Genomic DNA, 20,566 nt, shown 5'->3' on the forward strand with positions numbered 1-20,566 from the left:
CTACAGAGTTGCTGCTTACAACCGGGATTAATAAATTGCCTTTGGTAGAGTTTTCATGAGAATACTTGCTAATGTTAGGTTTAACAAAAGCATTAAGATTTTGCTGAGATTTTGTGGGACCCGGATCGTGGCCTTCATCTGTTCTGCTACTAGTGATCCAAGTACTCTTTTGAAACTTCAATTGTAATTCATCAGTTTGAAAGACTGCATCTTCTCCACTATTTAACCCCCTGTGGTCGGTGGGCTTTACTTCTTCTTGTTGGTTTTCCTCAGAAAACCCCAATGTTTCAAAACCTAATCCCCAGCTAGTTTGAGCTCCTGTTTCAAATCCATATTCTGGCTTCAAACCAGGGGCAGACCAAAGACCTGACCCATTGTCTGATGCCAATTCAGACTCGAGCTCAGGTCCATGTCCTGAAACATTTTCTGTAAATTGAAAATAATCTGATCCTCCAGAACCCATACCCTCTACTGAAGATGTGCCATTACCAGGTTTACTTGCGAGTGATGGACTCTCCACTGTGCCCTTTTCTGATGTCCAGTCATTCTCCAGCTGTGTTGTAGGTATTAGAGTGGTCAGTGAAGGAGCCTCAGTGGTCTCATCCCAAGTCTGGACCATCTTTTGGATGCCATGTCCTTCATCAGCGATCTCTGTTCCAACCCTGTCCTCTGTTAGTTGTTCTCCACTACCTGCAGGACTGCCAGACCCTTCATGCTCTACAGTTGGGGCCAAAGTTGTGGAACCAGTCCAGGACCAGAACCAAGCATCAGAATAGGCCACCCATTGGGTCATTAAAAACAAAACTCCAATATGGATCCTCATTTTGGGCATAATGTCAAGTCTTGAACACGTCCAGCTACTTGATGAGAATCCCAGAATGAACTATGACATGTCCACACAGCCACTACACTCCTCACACACACACTTTCCCTCTAGGTCTGGCTCCACACACTCCACTAGGCAGAGAGGAAAAGTGAAGAGGAGTGCCTCATTTAAAAGAGTAAAGGGGGAGAACAGGAGGTGTGCTCCGTATTGGCTGCCCTGCCAATATTTCCTCTCCTAACTCCTCCTCCTCCTTTTGTCACAGCAGTGAAAAGTGATCTCTCCTGCTGACTGATACCTTAGAATTACAACAGCCTTGCATTTCAGTGCACAATAGTGATGCTTTCAGTGTCTTACAGAGGAAGCCAATTTGTTCTCTTATTCTCTTTGTTTAAACATGACAATAAGAACCTACTGACCTCGCTTAAAAGCAAACTAAATGCAAATTGCGTGAAACATGCAATGAGAGCAACAGTGGTCATGTGATTTTATAATTTTAGATTTCAACCAAAAGAACTGAATGCTGTATTGTGGTCAAAGTTTAGGATGCATGGACCTGTGCTGAATTCTCTCTAATGTATTCAAGTTAGTCTAATACGACAAACAGCCATGCAGCCATGCACTCTTGTGATACACTTAATGCACATTTGTTGGTTCATTTTCATGCGCGAGCTTAAACATACCAAAGAGACCTCCTCTATATGGTGCTTTTTACTGCTCAATCCAGTTTAGACCCCTGTGTTCACCGCTCTGTGGTCCCAAGTCTCACTTTCTTGTCCAGACTGGTTTCTTATAATGCCTATGAGATCAGTTGACAGAGACCCTTGACGTCTGCTAATGGCAGCTTAGTGATAAAAGGAACTGGGTTGTCTCTAATGGTACCAGGTTTTAAAATAAAAAGGAGGTGTTTGGGGGATGTAACCCCAGCTGTCGATTGAAAGGAACTCAAGTCATTTTTTGCACAGCATGCTGACTTCCCTTTCCATAAAAATGTTCTTGAAGTCTATGCACAGACACAAAAATGTCTTGACAACTTTATCCTCTGGCTCTCCGTCATGGCCTGGGTTCGCTGATGATCCAAATGACCCCTGTCTGCAAGACTGTGTTTGTTTAGTCTAACAAAGGGATGGTTTTAGCAGTAGCAATACAACCTACATCATATGTTTTTTTTATGTAAAAACAACAGCTGACTTATTTATCACAAACCAGAATATATTTGAACCTTCTGCTCTGATGATAATTTTAATGGAAGGAAAATATTGTGCTATATAAAAAGCAATTTGCCTCTGGTTAAATTGTCTTTTGCTGTCTTCTGTCTACATTTTATTAATAATGCTTTGAAAAGGAGAAACAATGGAAGATCTGGAGCTTCCTTCCTATAATCAGTGACACATTTCCAAGCTGTTTGCAGTTTGATTAAAGTAAACACAGATTAGTCCTTTCTGGGTGAGGTGATGACACTTTTTGCAATTGCTCACCTTAAAACTGTAAAACAAACACACAATTTAATTAGAGCTGTTGCAAACATGAAGAATGTGGGAAAACAACTAATTGTCCAGGTGACTTTGAAGCAACTGTATGGAAACAGGTACAATCACAAAATGTTTCAGGAAAGACTAAATTTAGGCTGCTGACGCATTCTTAACCACAAGTCAAATTCCCTGTGGTCAGACAAACAAAGTGATCAAAGTAAAATTTTATCTGTTGGTTAATTTAAAATAAGTAATGTTTGGAAAAAAAAGGAATTGGTTAAATAATCTCAATCTTCTAACAGGTAATGTTTAGCCTGAAAAATTAGGAACCCCCTCTAATAGACATTTTTAGCTCGTTGCATCACTGTGTAGGTTAGGATTACAGAACAACATGGCAGAACCCTTTTTACAGAAAGTACTGTAATAATATAATAATGTAACATACTTTATTGATCACTTTGGGGAAAATGTTGTTTTTCCCTTGGGGAAAATGTTGTTGCGTAATATAGCAATTGTTATGTTTCACTTCATGCTGACAGGCTTTTTTTTATGTAGTTGTACATTAGCACCTACATCAGTTGTCTTTGATATCCACTGTAACAACCAGTTATCTCTCTCTCTCTCTCTCTCTCCTTCCCTCTTTCTTTTCATTCTACACTCTTTATGTCATGTGGGGAGTCCCACCCACATGATTTGTTCTGTTGCAGACTCTATGTCAGGATCCACCAAAAAAAGAAACTGAATAAAGAAGATGTTTAATCAGGAAACTCCAATTAGAGTTTTTTTTTCCTCAGATGACAATGAATTAGCCTGAGGGTGTGTTCATGACAGTCAAAGATAAGAGAATTTACAGAGTTTGGAGACTGTCATACAAACTTGACATGTGGGAAACATGCCAAACAGACTTGGGTGGTCATGGATACACCCTGCCACCTTGTCAATAATCCCCTTAGAACTAGGAAAGGATCTGCTTATTTTGGAAAAGCCTGATAAGAAAGAGAGAAAATTACACTAAATGAAGTCAGTACATTCTTGTTTTTGGTGCGACAGTTCTCCCAGAACAGGTAATTTGAGGTAATCTTAAAATATGAGTCTTTTCAACATCCTTTTCATCTTTTTTTTTTTTACTACTGCAAGTCATAAAAACCACGCTGATGTGTACAATTAGCTAAGCAGACAGGGTGCTGATTTCTGAGGACACTTAAAGAAGTCAGATAAGCAGTTTTTAAATATGTATTAATTCACATTATTTGTAGCACGTTGACAGCACAGCAGCAGCAGCTTCAGTCCTCCATCTGTGTATACACAGGATGCACTCAGGCATCCACAGTGTCTGTCCACACCATACACAGACAAAAGCAAGAAACCTAAGACCAGGAATGAGTCTCAGGACTTAGACCATCAATGGAAGGATGAATGACGGACTAATTACAATAGCAACAAAACCCGCTGAACATAATCCACAAGGGGCCGAAGGCATCCAATGATCTGTCACCGCATGTCAGTATTTTATGCCACACTGACTATCATTCAGATATCAAATTTCATATTCACAGTGTCAGTTTCTTCCAAGCTAAATATAACTTCCATGAATATTTGTACAATGAGGTCATAGCTTTGCAACAAGATATACAATACTACGCACGTGACACTGAATAGTATGCATTTAAAGTAAACTTTGCCAAAATATTAAAACCTAAACTCTTCTAATAAATATTTTTTTTATTTCACTGTTTTGCGGCTAATGAGGACAGTTCAACTGCTGTACAAACAAAGGCAGGAAACTAGATGCATGTTACAACACAAGTTGACCATCAACAACAACATGAGGGTCTATACTCTAGAATAGACCCTCTAGCTAGACGGCCTTTTGGCAGACCCCCACCACACCTTCACTCTTGTTATTTCAGCGAGTGAGGGTCGTTGACCTTTTGCTGTGAATCATAGTGCAGTCGTCTAGCAGTGGTTATACAAGCATTAAGCATTAAGCTCCAAGGCACTAAGAGCTGGGGGGGTTTATATGAGGCACACAAATTACGAAATCCACAGGCAGTTGTGAATGAGCCCACATGTGACAGGCATAGAAATACATGCACTCACACAAAAACAATGGTTTACAGCATGTTACAGCTTTGCAGCATTGTAATCACTAAGCCAAATACAGTATATATACAAACTTTAGCAAAGGTATGGCTGGAAAACACACACCCTTCTGCCAAAGCTGCTGCAATACAGTATGTCAAGGTTGAGCAGTAGTGTAAAGATATTGCAACCTGAATCATCTGACGATGTGTATCCACTCTCTCTACACTCTGCAAGTCCCTGTATCCCTGAGCAACAGGTTGTAACACAGCAGTGAGTCGTTGCACAGTGTAAGGACTATTCAGTGGCTTTCAACCTAATTTAAAGCCTGTTTCATGCAAAGTAGTTTCATCTACAGAGTGTAAACTTTTCGTCCTATAAGCAACTTTCTAGATGGCAAGCACGGTGGCAGTGAGTCTGACCAACACTGATTCAGTGCTGAGAGAGAGAGTAAACCACATTTATGTCACACTTAGATTATATAGTTTAAATCTGACATGTCAGCAGTGAAACAAGCTGCAGGCAGAGGAAGAGGGATGTCACATTGTGTATGCTATAAGGTCGGAAAGATATACAGCACATCTATACTGCCGTGCAACGCTGGACAAATTCAGTGTGTGAAAGAAAGCCTCTGATTCAAATGACATCCTCTCTCGCTGGTTAGATGTCCAACCAGTGAATGTGTGTCACTGAGTGTGCGAGACAGGCGGAGAATGAGAGGTGGAGGATTGGGAAACAGAACGGAGGTCAGAGGGTCACAGCTATCACATTAGAAAGGAAAGGGGTCCTGTTTCCCACAACTAGCGATGTATCACAGCCCTGGAGTGGCCTGAGGGAGCAAGTTGTGAGTGAGTAACTGTGGATGCCTGCATTGTAAATTCCTCTCATTCAGACATAACTATTGTAAAACTCAAACTAGATGAGTTTCTTTAATTCATTGTTGAGCAGACAACCAAGGACTGCAAATAAGCATTATGTCATCTAAACAGCTCTATCAAATCCCTTCAGATACCCTCATATAATGTACTGAAAGGCAGCAAAGACTACTTATTCCCCCTTAACACACTGCTAGGCTGCATCTTTCCACTAAACAATCCAAGCTCCTGAAGAGAGACAGTCAGACAGACAGAGCCCTACAGGGTTCCTCGCAGTCCTGCTCAGGCAAGCAGAAACAGCCTGGCTGTCACTCTGAATAAGACACATTCCATAACAACAGGAGAATACGTAGCCCGTGGTGCCTAAACAACAGTTACAGTACAGGGAAGAGGTGGAGGGGTGTAACTGTACTGTATCTGGGACACAGAAAAGACACCCATGTTTTACCACATTTAATGTTTTATGGAAATGTCATTTTCATAGTAAACACTACCACTTATCTCACAGGGTAGATCAAAGCTTGACGATTGTTCTGTGCTCCATGAGAATACGCCAGCCGTACGTTCCACTTAGTTTGAGACACCATGAAATGTCCCTGCTGACCATTGGCTGACTGGTTCCTTTGTTGTCTCTTTGGCTTGAGATTAAATCAAACCTTGTAAAAGATGTATGGTATGTTTGAAGAACTGCTGCACATGCACCACTGACAAATGTAAACATCTTTACATTGATTTACAGCTAAATGGCGCTAAATTCGCTACAGTCTTTTTTATTTGTCATTTATGCATAAACAGACAGTCCAGACATATAGGAATTCTTGTGCAGGGCTCACCTTGAGTCAAGTAACGAGTCAAGAGCCAAGAACAAACACCTAGTCTAGAAATAAAAAGAAAACTAATTTGGACATTATGTAAAGAATAATAGGGGTAAAAAGATAACATAAAAATAAATAAACTGCAAGCAGATGGCACGTGTGCAATAATAACTTTTGTGCAACAGTCAAATCACACGATTTCCTTAAAAACTGCTGAAAAACAAATGTTGCTTGCAGCTTGGTTTGAACAGAAGCTTCTTCATAAAGACCCACCAAATCTAAAACTTCCTCATTTTCACCTCTGTCTCTGTGGTTGTGCTGACTGCACTGACAGTGGCAGCGTTGTCAGAGATCAGTTATGAATTGGATCCATGTGAAAGTGGCCCAGATCTGAACTGCTGGAAGAAACGTGGAAAAACATATCTGATTTGTTTTGTTCACACTTCCTTAAAAAAAAGATCAGATTTAAAGCCTAAGTGGCAGCTGGCTATCAAAATGATTTTTTTAAAGGCATAGACCAGCGAGCAGAATAAATCAGTTTCACTCGTTCTTTATCATCAGCAGAACTGATGAAGGAATTCATCTCATTCACTGTAACAACCTGGAACATGGACTGAAAGCCAACTGGCTTGCAGTTATCCTTCAAAGAATCCTACAAAAAGACAAGTTGGGGAATTCTTGTACCTGTAATGACTCTACTAATTAGTGCACTGTCAGGTCAGAGCATCTGGAAATGTCTGAACTGCAGTTGGCCTACAGTGCCTGAGAGGTGTTATCTCAATTAGTGACAGACAGTATGAATTGCTCTGCCTCCAACAAAACTTCACCTTGCAGTATGTGGTGAGACAAGCTCCAACTGTAAAGCATGTTACTCTAATAGATGTCATAAATGACAACGATGTGTGGTGGTACTTTTTACACTGTGACATTTAAATGTAGTTTGGCTGATTAATAGCTCTTTTGTGAGATTTAACAAACAACCCTGTTGTTATTACTGTCTATTAAAGGTGTTCTCTGGTAATGTTAGACAGGAGGAGTACTTCCACGTTCCACAGAGCCCTGAGGACACAGTATTTACCACAGACATACATACTAAACACAAGAGATTCTTGCATCATAAATATCAAGTAGCAGCGCTGGAGGGCCTGATTGTGCTACAGTAGTATCCGAGTCTCTATTTCACCACCCAGACAGCGAGCTGGGGTGTTGTCATGGGGAAACAGCTCCCTCTACTGTCCACCAGGTGAAGGTGTATTAATATACATATATGTAACTGACTGCTTTAATGACACAGCCAGGCCCCCAGAGGTCCATTATAAACTGATTTAAACAACTGTTAAGAGATTTTAAAGGTTCACAATAATTAGTCAAATTAACGGCTCTCTGACACACTGTCCCACAATTGTTGCTGCTGCAGACCACACTGAATGACAAAAAGCAAACTTTACTCGACAGGTGGTGCTCTCCCAACAAAAACACACCTGTGGAAACTCAAACATCAAACATCAAACATGTCTATGAGGCCTGTCAGCACCATACAGCACCTTGTGGCAGATAGAGCCCATAGCCCTGAGATAAAAACATATGGTAACATCAGATTTTTCAAAAAGCCTAAAAAATAATGTGCATGTGTGGAGGTGTTTGCATATGTATGAGTGTGCATATCTGGAAGAATGTACAGCGTTACACACCGGCCCTGTTCAATATGATGCTCAGATAATAAACTCGTTAGAAGGTGTTTATTTTCAACGATACACTAGTGCGGTGGCCGAAGCTCAACACACCTGCACTGTTAATGTTACAGCACAAACATGAACATATGTTATTATGTTTCCTGAACAACTGGACTTCAAGGCTGTTCACCGTTTTTATCAGAAGAGGGAGACCGAACCACCGTGAGGCTCATGGTGGGGCTCAAAGCGTTACTGAACTCATTACAGTCCAACAGGACTGTCATTAGCACACGCACACACACACACACACACACACACACACACACAAAGACACATATTTTTGTATGGCATTGTGAGAACACATAATGCATTTCCTAGCCCCCTACTATGGCCTATGCCATCTTAATCTACTCTGTATTAATTTTAATTTATCACATGTACTGCCTTACCCTAACCCTAACAATCACAACTAACTGCCTCACCCTAAACTTTACCCTAACCCCAAAACCTAGTCTTAACCCTGAAATTGCTCTTTCTACACCCTTCTCATTGTGAGGACCAGCTACAATGCCCTCAGTATGTAAAAATGTCCTCAGTACAATGGTTAAAAATTCCTGCTAGTCGTCCCAATAATAATAATAATAATAATAATAATAATAATAATACATATAGAAACACACAGACACAAAATGAGACACAGGTGGGGCAGCGAAGCAGACCATTGAAGTCATGAATATGTAACAGGCAGAGGTTTTAGAGGTTCCTCTGCTCTTCTGAAGAGCCCCTTTCTCTATAGTCACTATATCGGTATATGATCTATTATTTATTTTTTACTGAATGGGCATTTTTCAAGAATTATCAATTAACTTAAAGCAAACACTTCACTTTGGTTACTTATGTGGCTGACATCAAGGTCTTAATTAATTATTTACAGCTTTATAGCAAAAACTCATATGTTAGGTATTAAATACATTGGCAAACGATGAAATGTCTAAAATCACTTATGTCTAGAGGCACTTCATTTCCAAAGAGACAACGAGCCCAGCTTGCAGCCCAGTGAGTATTTGGGTGAAGTAAGATTCGCCCTCCTCTGACAAATCATTTACCTGCTTTGTAGACTGAAAAGAATGGAGAGGGACTCTCCCACACCTGGAATTCAGACACTGCTTGTCTAATATGGGCAGGGTTGGAGGGTCACTGAGTTTAAAATGCCCCATACAGGTCAGTTAGCTACATATTTACTCCAGGATATCAGGCTCTGGAACCCATATAAAAAAAATGGGATGGCATTCTAGCTATGTGAACACAGGGCAAGACATCTCTTATTCCAACAAAACTGATGCTACATAAATACAACCTGAGTTTAGGCTGATCAGCTGCAGGCGAATGTTTCCATTTACTGTATAAGAACCACCAAACTGGCACCTCTCTGAGGATGGAAACAGTCATTTCTCAATATATCATTTTTTTCCCTCCCTAAACACCGGTTGAGGTGAGCCTGGAGAGGTTAGTGTAGGAACTGCACAACCAGGTGTTTCCCTGCGAGTCTACAGTACAGTCTACAGCAAGTCTAAACTTTTCCTCCTCCCGACATCTGACACATATGAAAGAGGCCAAGGGGTCCGGTTTGAGTCATATTTTGTCACCTCATAAAGAATTTCACATTCCAGCCAAAGCCATGTTTAAGAAAATTCACTAAACAAAAAGCAGTGCATTTGTTGCTACCCTTGCTTAGCAAAACCTAAAACCACCGGCTCAAGATCAGAAGGTGAATAATTTCAGGCTTTGCGGTACCAGCTCATCACCAATCAAAGAGGAATCCAGACAGTGACTACCTGATCAGCTACAGTGTAGTGTTTGCAGAGGGGCCGGCCAGCTGGTGATGACAGCACTATCACTCTCTCTTCCCTAAAAGATGAAACAATGTCGAGATCGGAAGTCTGGAATTAGGAGTGTTGACTTTGGGGATTAGGATGCATAACTGGGTGGGCAGAAGAGGACCAATCATCCAGTAACTTCTTTGTGAGGCATCTGTAAGTTATTGCAGGGAAAAGGCAAACAGAGCTGACATCCTCTAAACAGTCGCTTGACCTTTTTGTTTTCTCTCAGAAACGCTGTGTTTGTTATTCTGTGACATGTCCGAGCTAATATACAGTCTACACTTTATGGCTCCCAAAGGGTTCATTCGTGTACATATTTCTTTTTGTGTGCGTGGTTGTTTTCTTTATTATTACCCTTTCCCACATGACCAAAGACAAGATGAATGTGGGTTATGAGAATTTCTGACTCAATATAATATGTCACTTAGGTAATAATCTGGATTAGATACTCATATGTATTGGAATTTTCCGTGCTGTCTTGTCCTGGCATCAGTGGTGTTGCTTTCTTTAATCAGCACTGTAGGGAATCTGATATTTAGAGAATGGTGAAACAGTTGAAAGTGCCAGATTCTTTAAGGGGAAATTAGGCTGAACTAAAAGCACCCTCTGTGCTAAAAAGAATAAAATCTCGTGTGAACAGGAGAAAGATTGTGCGTTTGTTTGGTCTTGCTCTGTTCAATAAAGCGTGAAAGGCACCATTAGCATGATAACCCATCAAAAACGTTTCATTATTGTGGCCACGTTCTCTTTCATGTGGGATCTGACACAATATTTAACTTCTGTAACAACTCCTCTCGAAATGGGTAACTGTGCCGTCTGCCCACATTAACTGAGAATTTCCTGTCAAATGCATTAAAAGTTTTTGGTTGGTTTTTAATGGTGACCCCTTTAATGTTTCCCTGCTGATTAATAAAACATGCATTCGCAGACAGGCTGGTAAACTTGGCTTAAGAACAAACCAACCATCATTACTTTGCCAGGAACAGACTGAGACACTGATGCGCCGAGACATGAATTTACAGGAGTGTTTCTTGGATCAAACCATCCTTTGTGGCTATTTAATCATCTCGCACAACAAGAGTCAAAGCTCTTCTTGTCTACTTTACAAAACTGTCTGATGTACAACATACATTTATGTGCTGTCAAAACTGTACTACTACATCTCCTACTGTGCAGAGTAAAGCAGGTTATCTGCACAGCTCTTAAAATGAACCAAAGAGTTATTGTTTGAGGTATCATGGATACTGCAGAACAATCAAAACAGAACATTTTGGATTCATTAAAGATGATATCTCAGTCTGAGACAGTGTTTATTTCCGCTTGCTGACTCATGCCAAAAAAAGGAAAACTTTGCTCTGTGGTTAAAGAGCATGACTCACAATATGCAGAGGTAAATTGGAAATTTCTCCAACTTGCCAACAGATGAGAACTGATGAGGGGAAATCCAGACTTCTCTCACCAGACAGCCAAATAACACCAGGCTATTTGTGCAAAAAGAATTTGCAAACACTGATAGCTTTACAAACATTTATGCTATGTTCATGCAGGTACCTGCAATACACAGCACACTGTGAAATCTGTCCAGCTTTAAGGATGGAGAAGATTTGGAGAGTTATTCACCCGCTCTCTAAATCTGAACACATTTCACCTGTAGATTTTACCACCCAGGAGCTAATTCTTGCTAGAAGTACGTCAGGTTTTAACACTTCTAGGTAAAGTACATGTGTGCATCCAGCTACACAACCCAGTTGATGCTAAACGAGCGGGAATTAAGCTTGAGACAGATCATTGGGTAATTCCAGCACTGTCAACCAGGCCATTTCCTCAGCCTCTTAATCCTAAAATGAGTGGAGCATGTGTTTAAACATCAAAAGGTCCTGGGACTGTGGCCGTTAGAGATGCATTCTTCTGTGACCGTGCCAAAGAAAGGGAGTCATTTCCAGAAGCTTTACTCAGCCAACTAAGCATTCAGTGTCCTCAATGGTCAGTATACAGTATACAATTTATATATTTTGTATTTTGATTTTACAAACAAGAATCTGTTTCTCCACATCATATAATTACAATAACAGTTTCACTTACCTTAACATAGCAGGAAGCGGTGAAAACAGAGTTGCAAACTATGTTATGCTACTAATGTGAACTCTTTTCTTAATGTGTTTTTTCATGCAAAACAATGGTAGCAAAGCGATAAAAACCCATTCATGAGCAGAAATTAGAAAATATACTTAAACCACCACTATAAACTGCAGAACATCATTGATGTAGAGTGTTTAACTCAGTAACAGTGGATGCTCTGATCAATCTGATGCTCATCAATGTCATGATTGAACACGTCTCCATCCTAAAATCAAATAATTCGGTGAAAAAATGTTTCCTAAATCACTGAAGTGGTGAAACAACCTACAAAGAACATTCAGTGCAGTTACTGCATGAGAGTTACTAACTGCATCTACACTGTATGACTCAGAAACGCGCGCAATGACAAGAGGTTGAGTCCCGAGGTGCTCAAAGCACGTATTCAAATATACAGCAAATGCATGTAAAATAATGCTTATTTAAAAAGAAAAAGGGATTTAAAAGGAAACTGGTTTCTTAGTTCAGCTGATCTGCTCTGATGAGTGAGTTGTGGAGGAAGATCTGGGATAAAAAAAAAGAAAAGAGGAAATTCTGTGGCTTTGCATGCTCAGTAGAACTTCATCTCCATAATCCACTGTAAGCAGAGCAACCAGATGAAAGCCCTCATGCAAGACAAGACAATACAGGCATGCAAAGGCAGCAGTAATGAAACCCTAGAATACAGCTGACCCATTATCAGAAGACAGAAAACTAAATATGCTCCACAAGAACACTGAGCTGGTGTATTACTCACTTTCACCGCACAGATTTCATACACTGGGCAACATTGAGATATAATGCACCGATTAATGTAAGCGTTTGTCTAGTCCTAATTGTAATGAAATACTCTTTATTCTTTTTGCAGTGATGGTAAAGACACTGCTTGAATGAGTGTTCTACAATTAAACATATTCTCAAATCATGTTTGTCATTTCCCATGGGCTCATTCACTCCCACTTAATTCTAAACAGCCTGAAATGAGCTCTGTAAACATGTAATTTAGTAGTAAATGTGTTCATTAACTGGATGACAACCCTTGTAGACTGTAAATGAACGATAATATCAGGCAATTCGATATACTTAACAATTTTGATTTGATTTGAGTCCAAGTTGCAGTTTCAAATTATTTCTGACCACACCTGGACTAGCAGTGTTCTATAATTTTGTTGCTCTGTTTTGAGTTTTATTCTTTCAGTCATAGTACAGTAGCTTACATGCCCCTCAGTTACATTAGGACACACTTCCTTTAATCATAGCCCATTCAAGCCTGCAGACAAAACAAAGCCACCACGACACACCACCGTGATCCATAGACTGCAGTCCTGTAAACTATATGAAGAATTTAGTCCCTACTTTACAACAACCTGAATGATTTGACTAAGACTAGAGAAAAAATTATAGTCAAACATCTGACAGTGTGTGTGAAGAGCTGCTCCAGCAATAGACTACTGCCCTTCCCAAGCTTGGGAACCTACGTGACACTTGGCTGGTGGACGGCCACTCGGTCATTCAAAGCTGCTTTTACTTAATGATTTTAAATGATGATGATTTACATGCTATCAGTTAGTTAGTTTGTTTTATCAACTTTTAATATTACAAACTGAGCTTTCTGTGTAAAACTTGAGGCATATTCCTTTAACAGTGAATGAGTGTAGCCATCACACAGGAACCATCTGATCCCGCCAAAGTAAAGTGTTGTTTAGATGCTAAGTCAAAGCTGTGTAAACACTAAAGAAAAATGGCCTAATTCAGTGACTTTAATGAACGAAAAAATAGAAGGGAACAGGGGCCAGTGGGAATCAAACAACAAATTGTGAGAGACCAACAAAGCTCCTTCTGCAGTGTCCATCTATTCAATCTTCAGTCACAACCCTAAACAGCCCCCCACCCTGGCTCAAAAGCCCAAAGTGAAAACATTCCTACTTAAATTATCCCATCAGAACAAAAGAGCCTCTCTACAAAAAAAGGGACAAAGGAGGAAAAAAAAGCATTCCAATCATGTTGGTTCAGGCTTTGCAATACCAAATTACAGCATGAGAAAGAAGAACGGCAGGCAGGCACACCAAAGGTATCGCCCTGGGGCTCTGGTTTTGTGTGGTCAGTGAAAGAGGGCAGGGTTTACTACCACCTTCAGCCTCCTGGAAACAAATCAGACCGACTCAGTTTATTCTGAAAATACATCATACAACATCCCTTCTGTAACGTCCTGTAAATGTCACGTCAACAGTGTCAGATTTTTTCATGGTATATATATATATATATATATATATATATATATATATATATATATATAGAGAGAGAGAGAGAGAGAGAGAGAGAGAAACCTTTTATATATATATAAAACCTCAAAAGTATTTTGCTTTCAAGCACAAACTAAAAGTACATTGTGTAAAGGGCAGCCCTGAGTCATGGGATGAGAATATCAGAAGTCACATTAGTCACTGCAAACGCCTCGTTTCTTAGAAAACAAAACAAAAAAAGAATAATGAATCTTTAGTCTGCAGCACAAGCTCATAAGAGGGGGAGTCACAGAATCAAGTGTCAGTAAGTGGTGAAGCATGTTTAAATGTTAACTAAGGGATTTGGGAGAGGGGAAAGGTAGAGGTGTTTTCAAACCACATGTGATTTACTTCACATCTGTAACACATTCAAGAAGCATTAGGAAGAAAATCCAGCTGACAGTGTAGGAGGAGGGAGGGAGACAAAAAAAGAGAGACAGGTTGTGGAAGATCTTCCAGAATAAGACTGGTAAACTTGGGCTTCAATCACTTCAACAAACATTCAGGGATTTCCTTCAGTTATGATTTATATTACTCATGTTCCTGAGTGAACACCATAAGAAAAATTCAAAGAAAGACAGGATCCAATGTGGTGGAGCACAAAAGTCAGCACAACAAATAATGTGTCACTGTCCAAATACTATGACTGCACTGTAGATACACTGTCAGATTTTATGCTGCCGTGCCACACACTACACTGAGAGCCATGCAGAAGTCCAGTATGCCCAGATCTACAGTAATCTTGGAACGGAAATTTTAAATGCTTCAAGGACACAGCACAAACAGTAAAAACTTGTAAATGGTGAACAGAACAAATAAAACACCAGCAAAACAGTGAAAAACAGGAAGAGTTCTAAAGGACTGTGTCAGCTAAACACAACACTGGCACACATCTTTTAAAGTGTGGGTGGGGTGTACATGTGTGGCCACCTGAGTACCTGTTCTCTTTACTTGTCCCTCTCTGTCCTTTACAAGTTAACTTTTATGACCTGGTCCTAGAAGAAAATGCAAGGTTGAAGGGGTGTGGAGGACACTTGAACGTTCCTAGGCTGTCCTTGTAGACGAAAGACAAAAATGGGGAAGGGCCACATCCTTTCATCCCCAGACATCAAAGATTTGACAGAACTCAGTGGGCAAACCCAGAACCACAAGTACAGAGATGAGCCACTGAAGCATCCTTTTGCTCTCAGATCAGTGTATCACTCAGCAGCAGTGGGCCACCACTTCACACAACACACGAGGACATATTGTCCCTGTGCTGTGGTTGACATTATGCACTCTGTCAATATCTGTAACTATATTTACTAGGTTTTCAACTTTATTTGCGGCTTTCTGCAGTCGTCAGAAAGTTTGACACATATATCCATGTGACGTTGATGAACACCTGCAAAACTAATGGCATTTTGTGCCAATTATCAAATGTAACAACGCAACCAATGTAAACTAACATGGCTAAACATATGTGTGCCATACTGGGCACATTAGCATGTAGTTATCAGCTCAAAGCGTCAGGAGCTGCTAGCCTGACTGTAGACTCTTACGTAGTTTGGTTTCTAATATCTGATGTCAGTGTGAGGTAACAGTAAGACAGTAATTCTAGTGTGATAACAAAAGTCACCTCACACACTTTGAACAAAAATCTCTCCCTTATTATTTTCCTTATTTGCATTCTGTTCTTTGTGTTCAGTGCCAAGCACATTTTGATTTGGTGTTAGCCCAACTGCCAATTTCAGGTAATGTATCATTACTGTCACTGGCCTTACAATTATTTCCTAAAATTCAAACGTAGAGTGAGTGTAGGACTCCTTACTCACAAGACTGGGGCACACTACAGAGGGGGGGACACAGACAAGAACTCAGAGTCCTGTACTCTGTCAGTGAGACGGCGGGAGAAGTTAAATGAGGATACATGCCTATTGTCTGCTCCGAGGCATTCTCCACAAGCTGTGACTATTCACCAAGGAGACCTCACAGTGTGTGTGTGTCTGTGTCAGACAGAGAACCCAAGCTCAAGCCGCACTTTGACTTTAGCCCCTGAGCTTGTGGCCATTTGGACTCAGTGAGGAGGAGCAGAGATAAAATGAAGTCAGGACTTAGGGTAAAGGAGGGGTGAGGGACCATTTCATTGTGAGTGACAGAAAAATCCTGAGCCTAACACACACACACACACACACACATACACACACAAGCATTTGGATCTTGACACACATGCTGCCATGGCATGTCTGGCAACTGTGGAAGATGAACTGTGGTTGGGGGGGGGGGCAGTCTGTGCATGTGTGTGAGTGTGTGGCCTTATTTTGTCCCTTGTGTCAAACAAAGCACCATTCAGCTGCGGAGTAAATACAACAAAAACTAGAAGAGTATGCTGCAGCGGTTACAAATTGTTACAGGGTGGACACAGAAAGGATGACATACATCCAGCCCCACACAAGAGACAAATCGATCGGGAAGCAGCCGGCGAGCAGTACTTCTGTTCTTTATTTTAAACTACACATTTAATACCAAATGCTTGATGAAAATAAATGGCCAGAACTCCCCACTTCACTAGTCCAGGATGAGTGGCAAACACATTATGGTCCTCCTCCGCCAAGAGAAACAAACGGATGATCCCACCTTCATAATAAAAGTCCGGGAAACTATCGGTCATGGCTCGTTAGTATCTGATGAGGGTTCCTAAGCAGTTAATAACACCTGGGAGGGTTTCTGCCCAGATCCATGATGTCTTGGAAGGAAATGACACAGCTCTTTGGTTTCACAGTGAAATAACAATTTAAGCATTGAATTTGCAGGTACAGTAAATGAGAGGTTTTGACTGTAGCTTGTAAATGGAAATAGGTTTGCAGAGAACAATCTTGCAGCCACTTTTGAGCCCCGATCAGAACTATTAAGTAACATTGCAGTAACCCAATAGCATTTCTTGGCTGTATGGGGTGTATGCATGGCCGGAATGCGCACAAATACCTGAGCGATGGCCCAGAGGAAAAGGGTGTATGCAGCAGGACGTGGAGGCAAATACACACCCCCTCGGAGCCAGCACATCCTGACAGCATTTTTTCTCCCGACACAGTTCAAACAACACACTGAACCTGTCCTTTGAAAAATCATCTGCCATCAGCTCAGCTGGCCACTGAGTTTATCAAGGAGTAATTTGTAGCTGGTGTACTTTTCACCCCATTGTGAATTTCCAGTGATGTATTAAAGTCTTGGGAAGTGGCCAGCCTCTTAAAGCAGGACCCCTGCCCCCACCCGCTAACGCTGACACACCTCACCAGCCCTTTTTTGTTCTGGCCTGAGACAAGGAGCCTGAGTGACTTGGGTGTGTGTGTGTGTGGGCGGGGTATGTGTATGGCTGGGGGAGAGTGGGGGGGATCCTTGCCTTCAGGGTAAGAAGGTAAGCATATTGTAATGGTCCTGGGCATAACATGAATAAATAAATACAACACTTGTCAATGTGGTGTTACAAATGGGAAACAGGTACAGTAAATACTAAGAAAACATGTCTGAATGCTTAAATGATGGTTTATTGCTCAATATGCCACCTTTAATTAGTCACAGAGTAAAGTCTTAGCTGGGTGATTATGTGGATTGACTGTTAGTGAAAAAAACATATATTACAATAATGGAAACTCAAATAGTGTCTTTTCCAAAGCTGTGAACAAACTAAAGTGGGACGTGTGCTCCTGAACAGATGCTGCACCAATCCCTGCAGTTCCCTGTGCTAGGCCCATACAGTAACACATGAATCTGATAGGGTCAGTCTAGTATCAGGTGTCAGAAATAAATCAACTTAATTATCCACATTTTATCCCTTAAATAGTTTTGCCCAAAGGTTACACCTTAAGTTATATAGATTGCTTCCATCATTCAGTTTGAAGTGTCTTGACTGCATGAGATAAAACACAGATTCTTTTCTGACTGCATATACCTTATACCTGACAGTGAACTCGCAAGGGCATGCCAGGTTTGAGCAGCTAAAGCAACAATCTTAATGGATGAAACAACGAACTCAAGACAACTTTTCAAAGGCCAGTATGAATTCCAACAAAAGACATCAATAACACATATGGATTTCCCACATAGGTGGAGGTCTACAAGGTCTAGAAAGAAACCACCACTATAAGATTAACCACAGAACAACATGCGTCCAAACAACAGATCACTGGGTTCACACATTGTGTGCTTGAGCTCTCTAATCTTCCCACTTGACCCATTTTCAAAGGAGCTTTGTATCCCATTTTGCTCAAACTAAAATCCACCAAGAACATACCAACAAGGGAGTGGTGCAAGAAGTTTAATACTGTTCAGGCAGCCCCAGATTTTAGTATAAACTATAATGTGTCTGTAATCATGTTTTAAGCTGCATGAATGATGGTAAATAATTATAACAATAATGCATTTGAAACATAACTTGATCACAGACTGCACAGTTAGTCAGTGGCATATACTGTAATTAGCTAGAATTCCCAGATTTAACTGTTTGTTGCAGTACCTGGTGGTTTTCCAGGAAAAACAAAGGTCTAAAATGTGGAAGTCTTGATGTGTAACCAATGTCTGACACTGGTTACACATTTCTTCACTTAAACTAATGAATGCTGGAGTTTTTTCCCCAAACTATTATGGGTGTCTGTGGCTGTGATTAACTGGTTAATAGAGTTATCCAGCAAAAGACGAGTAATTAAAAAATTATGTTTTAAATACACTTTTTAAACTCAAATTAAAAAGAAAGAAAGAAAATCAACGAAATGAAGTGGAAGTGTCCTTAGGTCACTTAATTTTTTTCACTCACTCAAACTTGTTTTCATGGAAAACATTGCCCCAAGGTTTATCAAGGTTTAATCACACCTTGACAACGGGAACACTGAAAAAGCTAGTCCACATTACGTTGGCACATTACAAAATGCTTTTGCACCACAGACGCCATAATCTGATCTATTTGCTTCAGGGCTTTTATTGTGAAGCAGCTGCAGAAAATGCTGAGTTTGCTATAATATCCATGAATGAGCCTGCTTTCTGACTTTCTTTCTGCTACTCACATTTTACTTGGGAAGTGCCAAAAATGGGGTGGACTTAAAAAAAGCTATATTCTGTTCTACAATATATAAAACGTTACTGTGAATCACACAGCACAGAATTTTTTAGACAAACATTGTCTTGCCACCAAATAACTCAAAACCGGGAGAGTTCTACAACTTGCTGTTGCTTGCTGGCTCTGTGAGTCAAAAGGTAAATTATGGTCACATTCCATGACATGCTCATATCTAATAAAATAGAGGCCCACCTCTGTGGTACACAGACTGTCCATGGAGAAATTTCCCAGACTATCAGCATTCTTAAGATTCTCCTGCCACTCACACAGAACAATTTATTGACTGACCATCAAACAACCTTGATGCAAGGTTTCGGGATATAAAAGCAACTTATAGCAGACAATGAAAACCACATCAATAAAATATGTTGCACAGTAGCAATATTTTTAGCTTGAACAGGTTAGTTTATCACCCCGGATGACTTAAGACGAGGACTTACACATCAAACATATCAGAAAGGCCTCTGGATGATTTGCAATAAATTGCAAAGCCCATGTCTCAGCATGTGCTTAGATAATGATTGCTCAAGCAATTTCCAAAAGTTGTCTCTAAAATAAAGGAAAAGCATTTTTATCCTTGTGTGTTTTATCAGGGTGAGGCAAAGACTACAGCATATCAACTGTAGACCTGGACCAGCTACAGTTACATTACATCAAGGCAACAGTGTAATGTCTTAATTCAGTCTAAGACCACAAGTAAAAGGTGTTATGTTGGGACTTGCATCTGTAATTTAAAGCTCTAATTTCTCTCTTTTTCATCATTCTCAGTATTCTCAGATAAGCAGATTAGAGCCTTTGTTGTGCTACAAAATCTTGTCTTCTCGACTTACAGTATATTTGCAAAACAAGACAGTGGTTTGACAAAATCTGGATTAAATTATACCAAAAAAAAAAAATTAAAATTAAACTGTGAAACCCTTTAAAATTTGAGGCGTTTTAAAGTTCTAGGCCTTTGTGGAGAGTAAAAGCTAAGAAGTGGGACATACATATGACACTATTTTCATTTTCAGTGTTCTCCCTTGCTCATGTGTTTTCTTCGTAGTCTAATATATCCTTATATTCACCATGAATGCACACATTCTACCTGCCTAAACAGGCCTAAGATTTCCGAAGCAGCTAAAATGCTGGCAAAGGAGTCAATGCATAAGCGCATCCTTTAACATTAAACATGAGGCACGACTGAATTTCTTTCCAGCCCTGTTGCTATCCTGAATACATAAGTAAATATCTAGTCAAGGCGTGGGCCTTATGTGGAAAGAATATACACACAGAGCTCAATTGTGCTCTAGCTAAGCTTTGCAAGGAGCAGTTTGTTAGATCAGCATGAAGGCCGGTAGCATCTCTTTCATTCTTCTACTTCTTTGAGTCTACTAGGCCTCCCTCAAGTGTTGTTTCAGTTTTACAAAGCACTCCAATGCAGATCAACACTTCAACGGTAAATTTGCACATAAAAGAGGGTA

General features: G+C 40.3%; 1 protein-coding gene across 3 annotated transcripts in view; it reads right to left on the reverse strand.

Annotated features, from left to right (window-relative positions):
• The window catches only part of col18a1a (collagen type XVIII alpha 1 chain a), a 64,933-nt gene that overhangs the window by 36,052 nt on the left and 8,315 nt on the right, over window positions 1-20,566 (reverse strand). For 2 of the 3 annotated variants that reach the window (XM_026377136.1, XM_026377135.1), the window contains exon 1: window positions 490-937. The exons of the other annotated variant lie outside the window; for it this stretch is intronic. In XM_026377136.1, coding sequence (XP_026232921.1) covers window positions 490-832 — 343 coding nt within the window. In that variant the 5' untranslated portion in view covers window positions 833-937. Of the gene's footprint in view, window positions 1-489; window positions 938-20,566 lie in introns of those variants that run through there. 3 annotated transcript variants of the gene reach the window in all.

The sequence above is a fragment of the Anabas testudineus genome, chromosome 21 (genome assembly GCF_900324465.2).
Source record: "Anabas testudineus chromosome 21, fAnaTes1.2, whole genome shotgun sequence".
Classification (NCBI taxonomy): domain Eukaryota; kingdom Metazoa; phylum Chordata; class Actinopteri; order Anabantiformes; family Anabantidae; genus Anabas; species Anabas testudineus.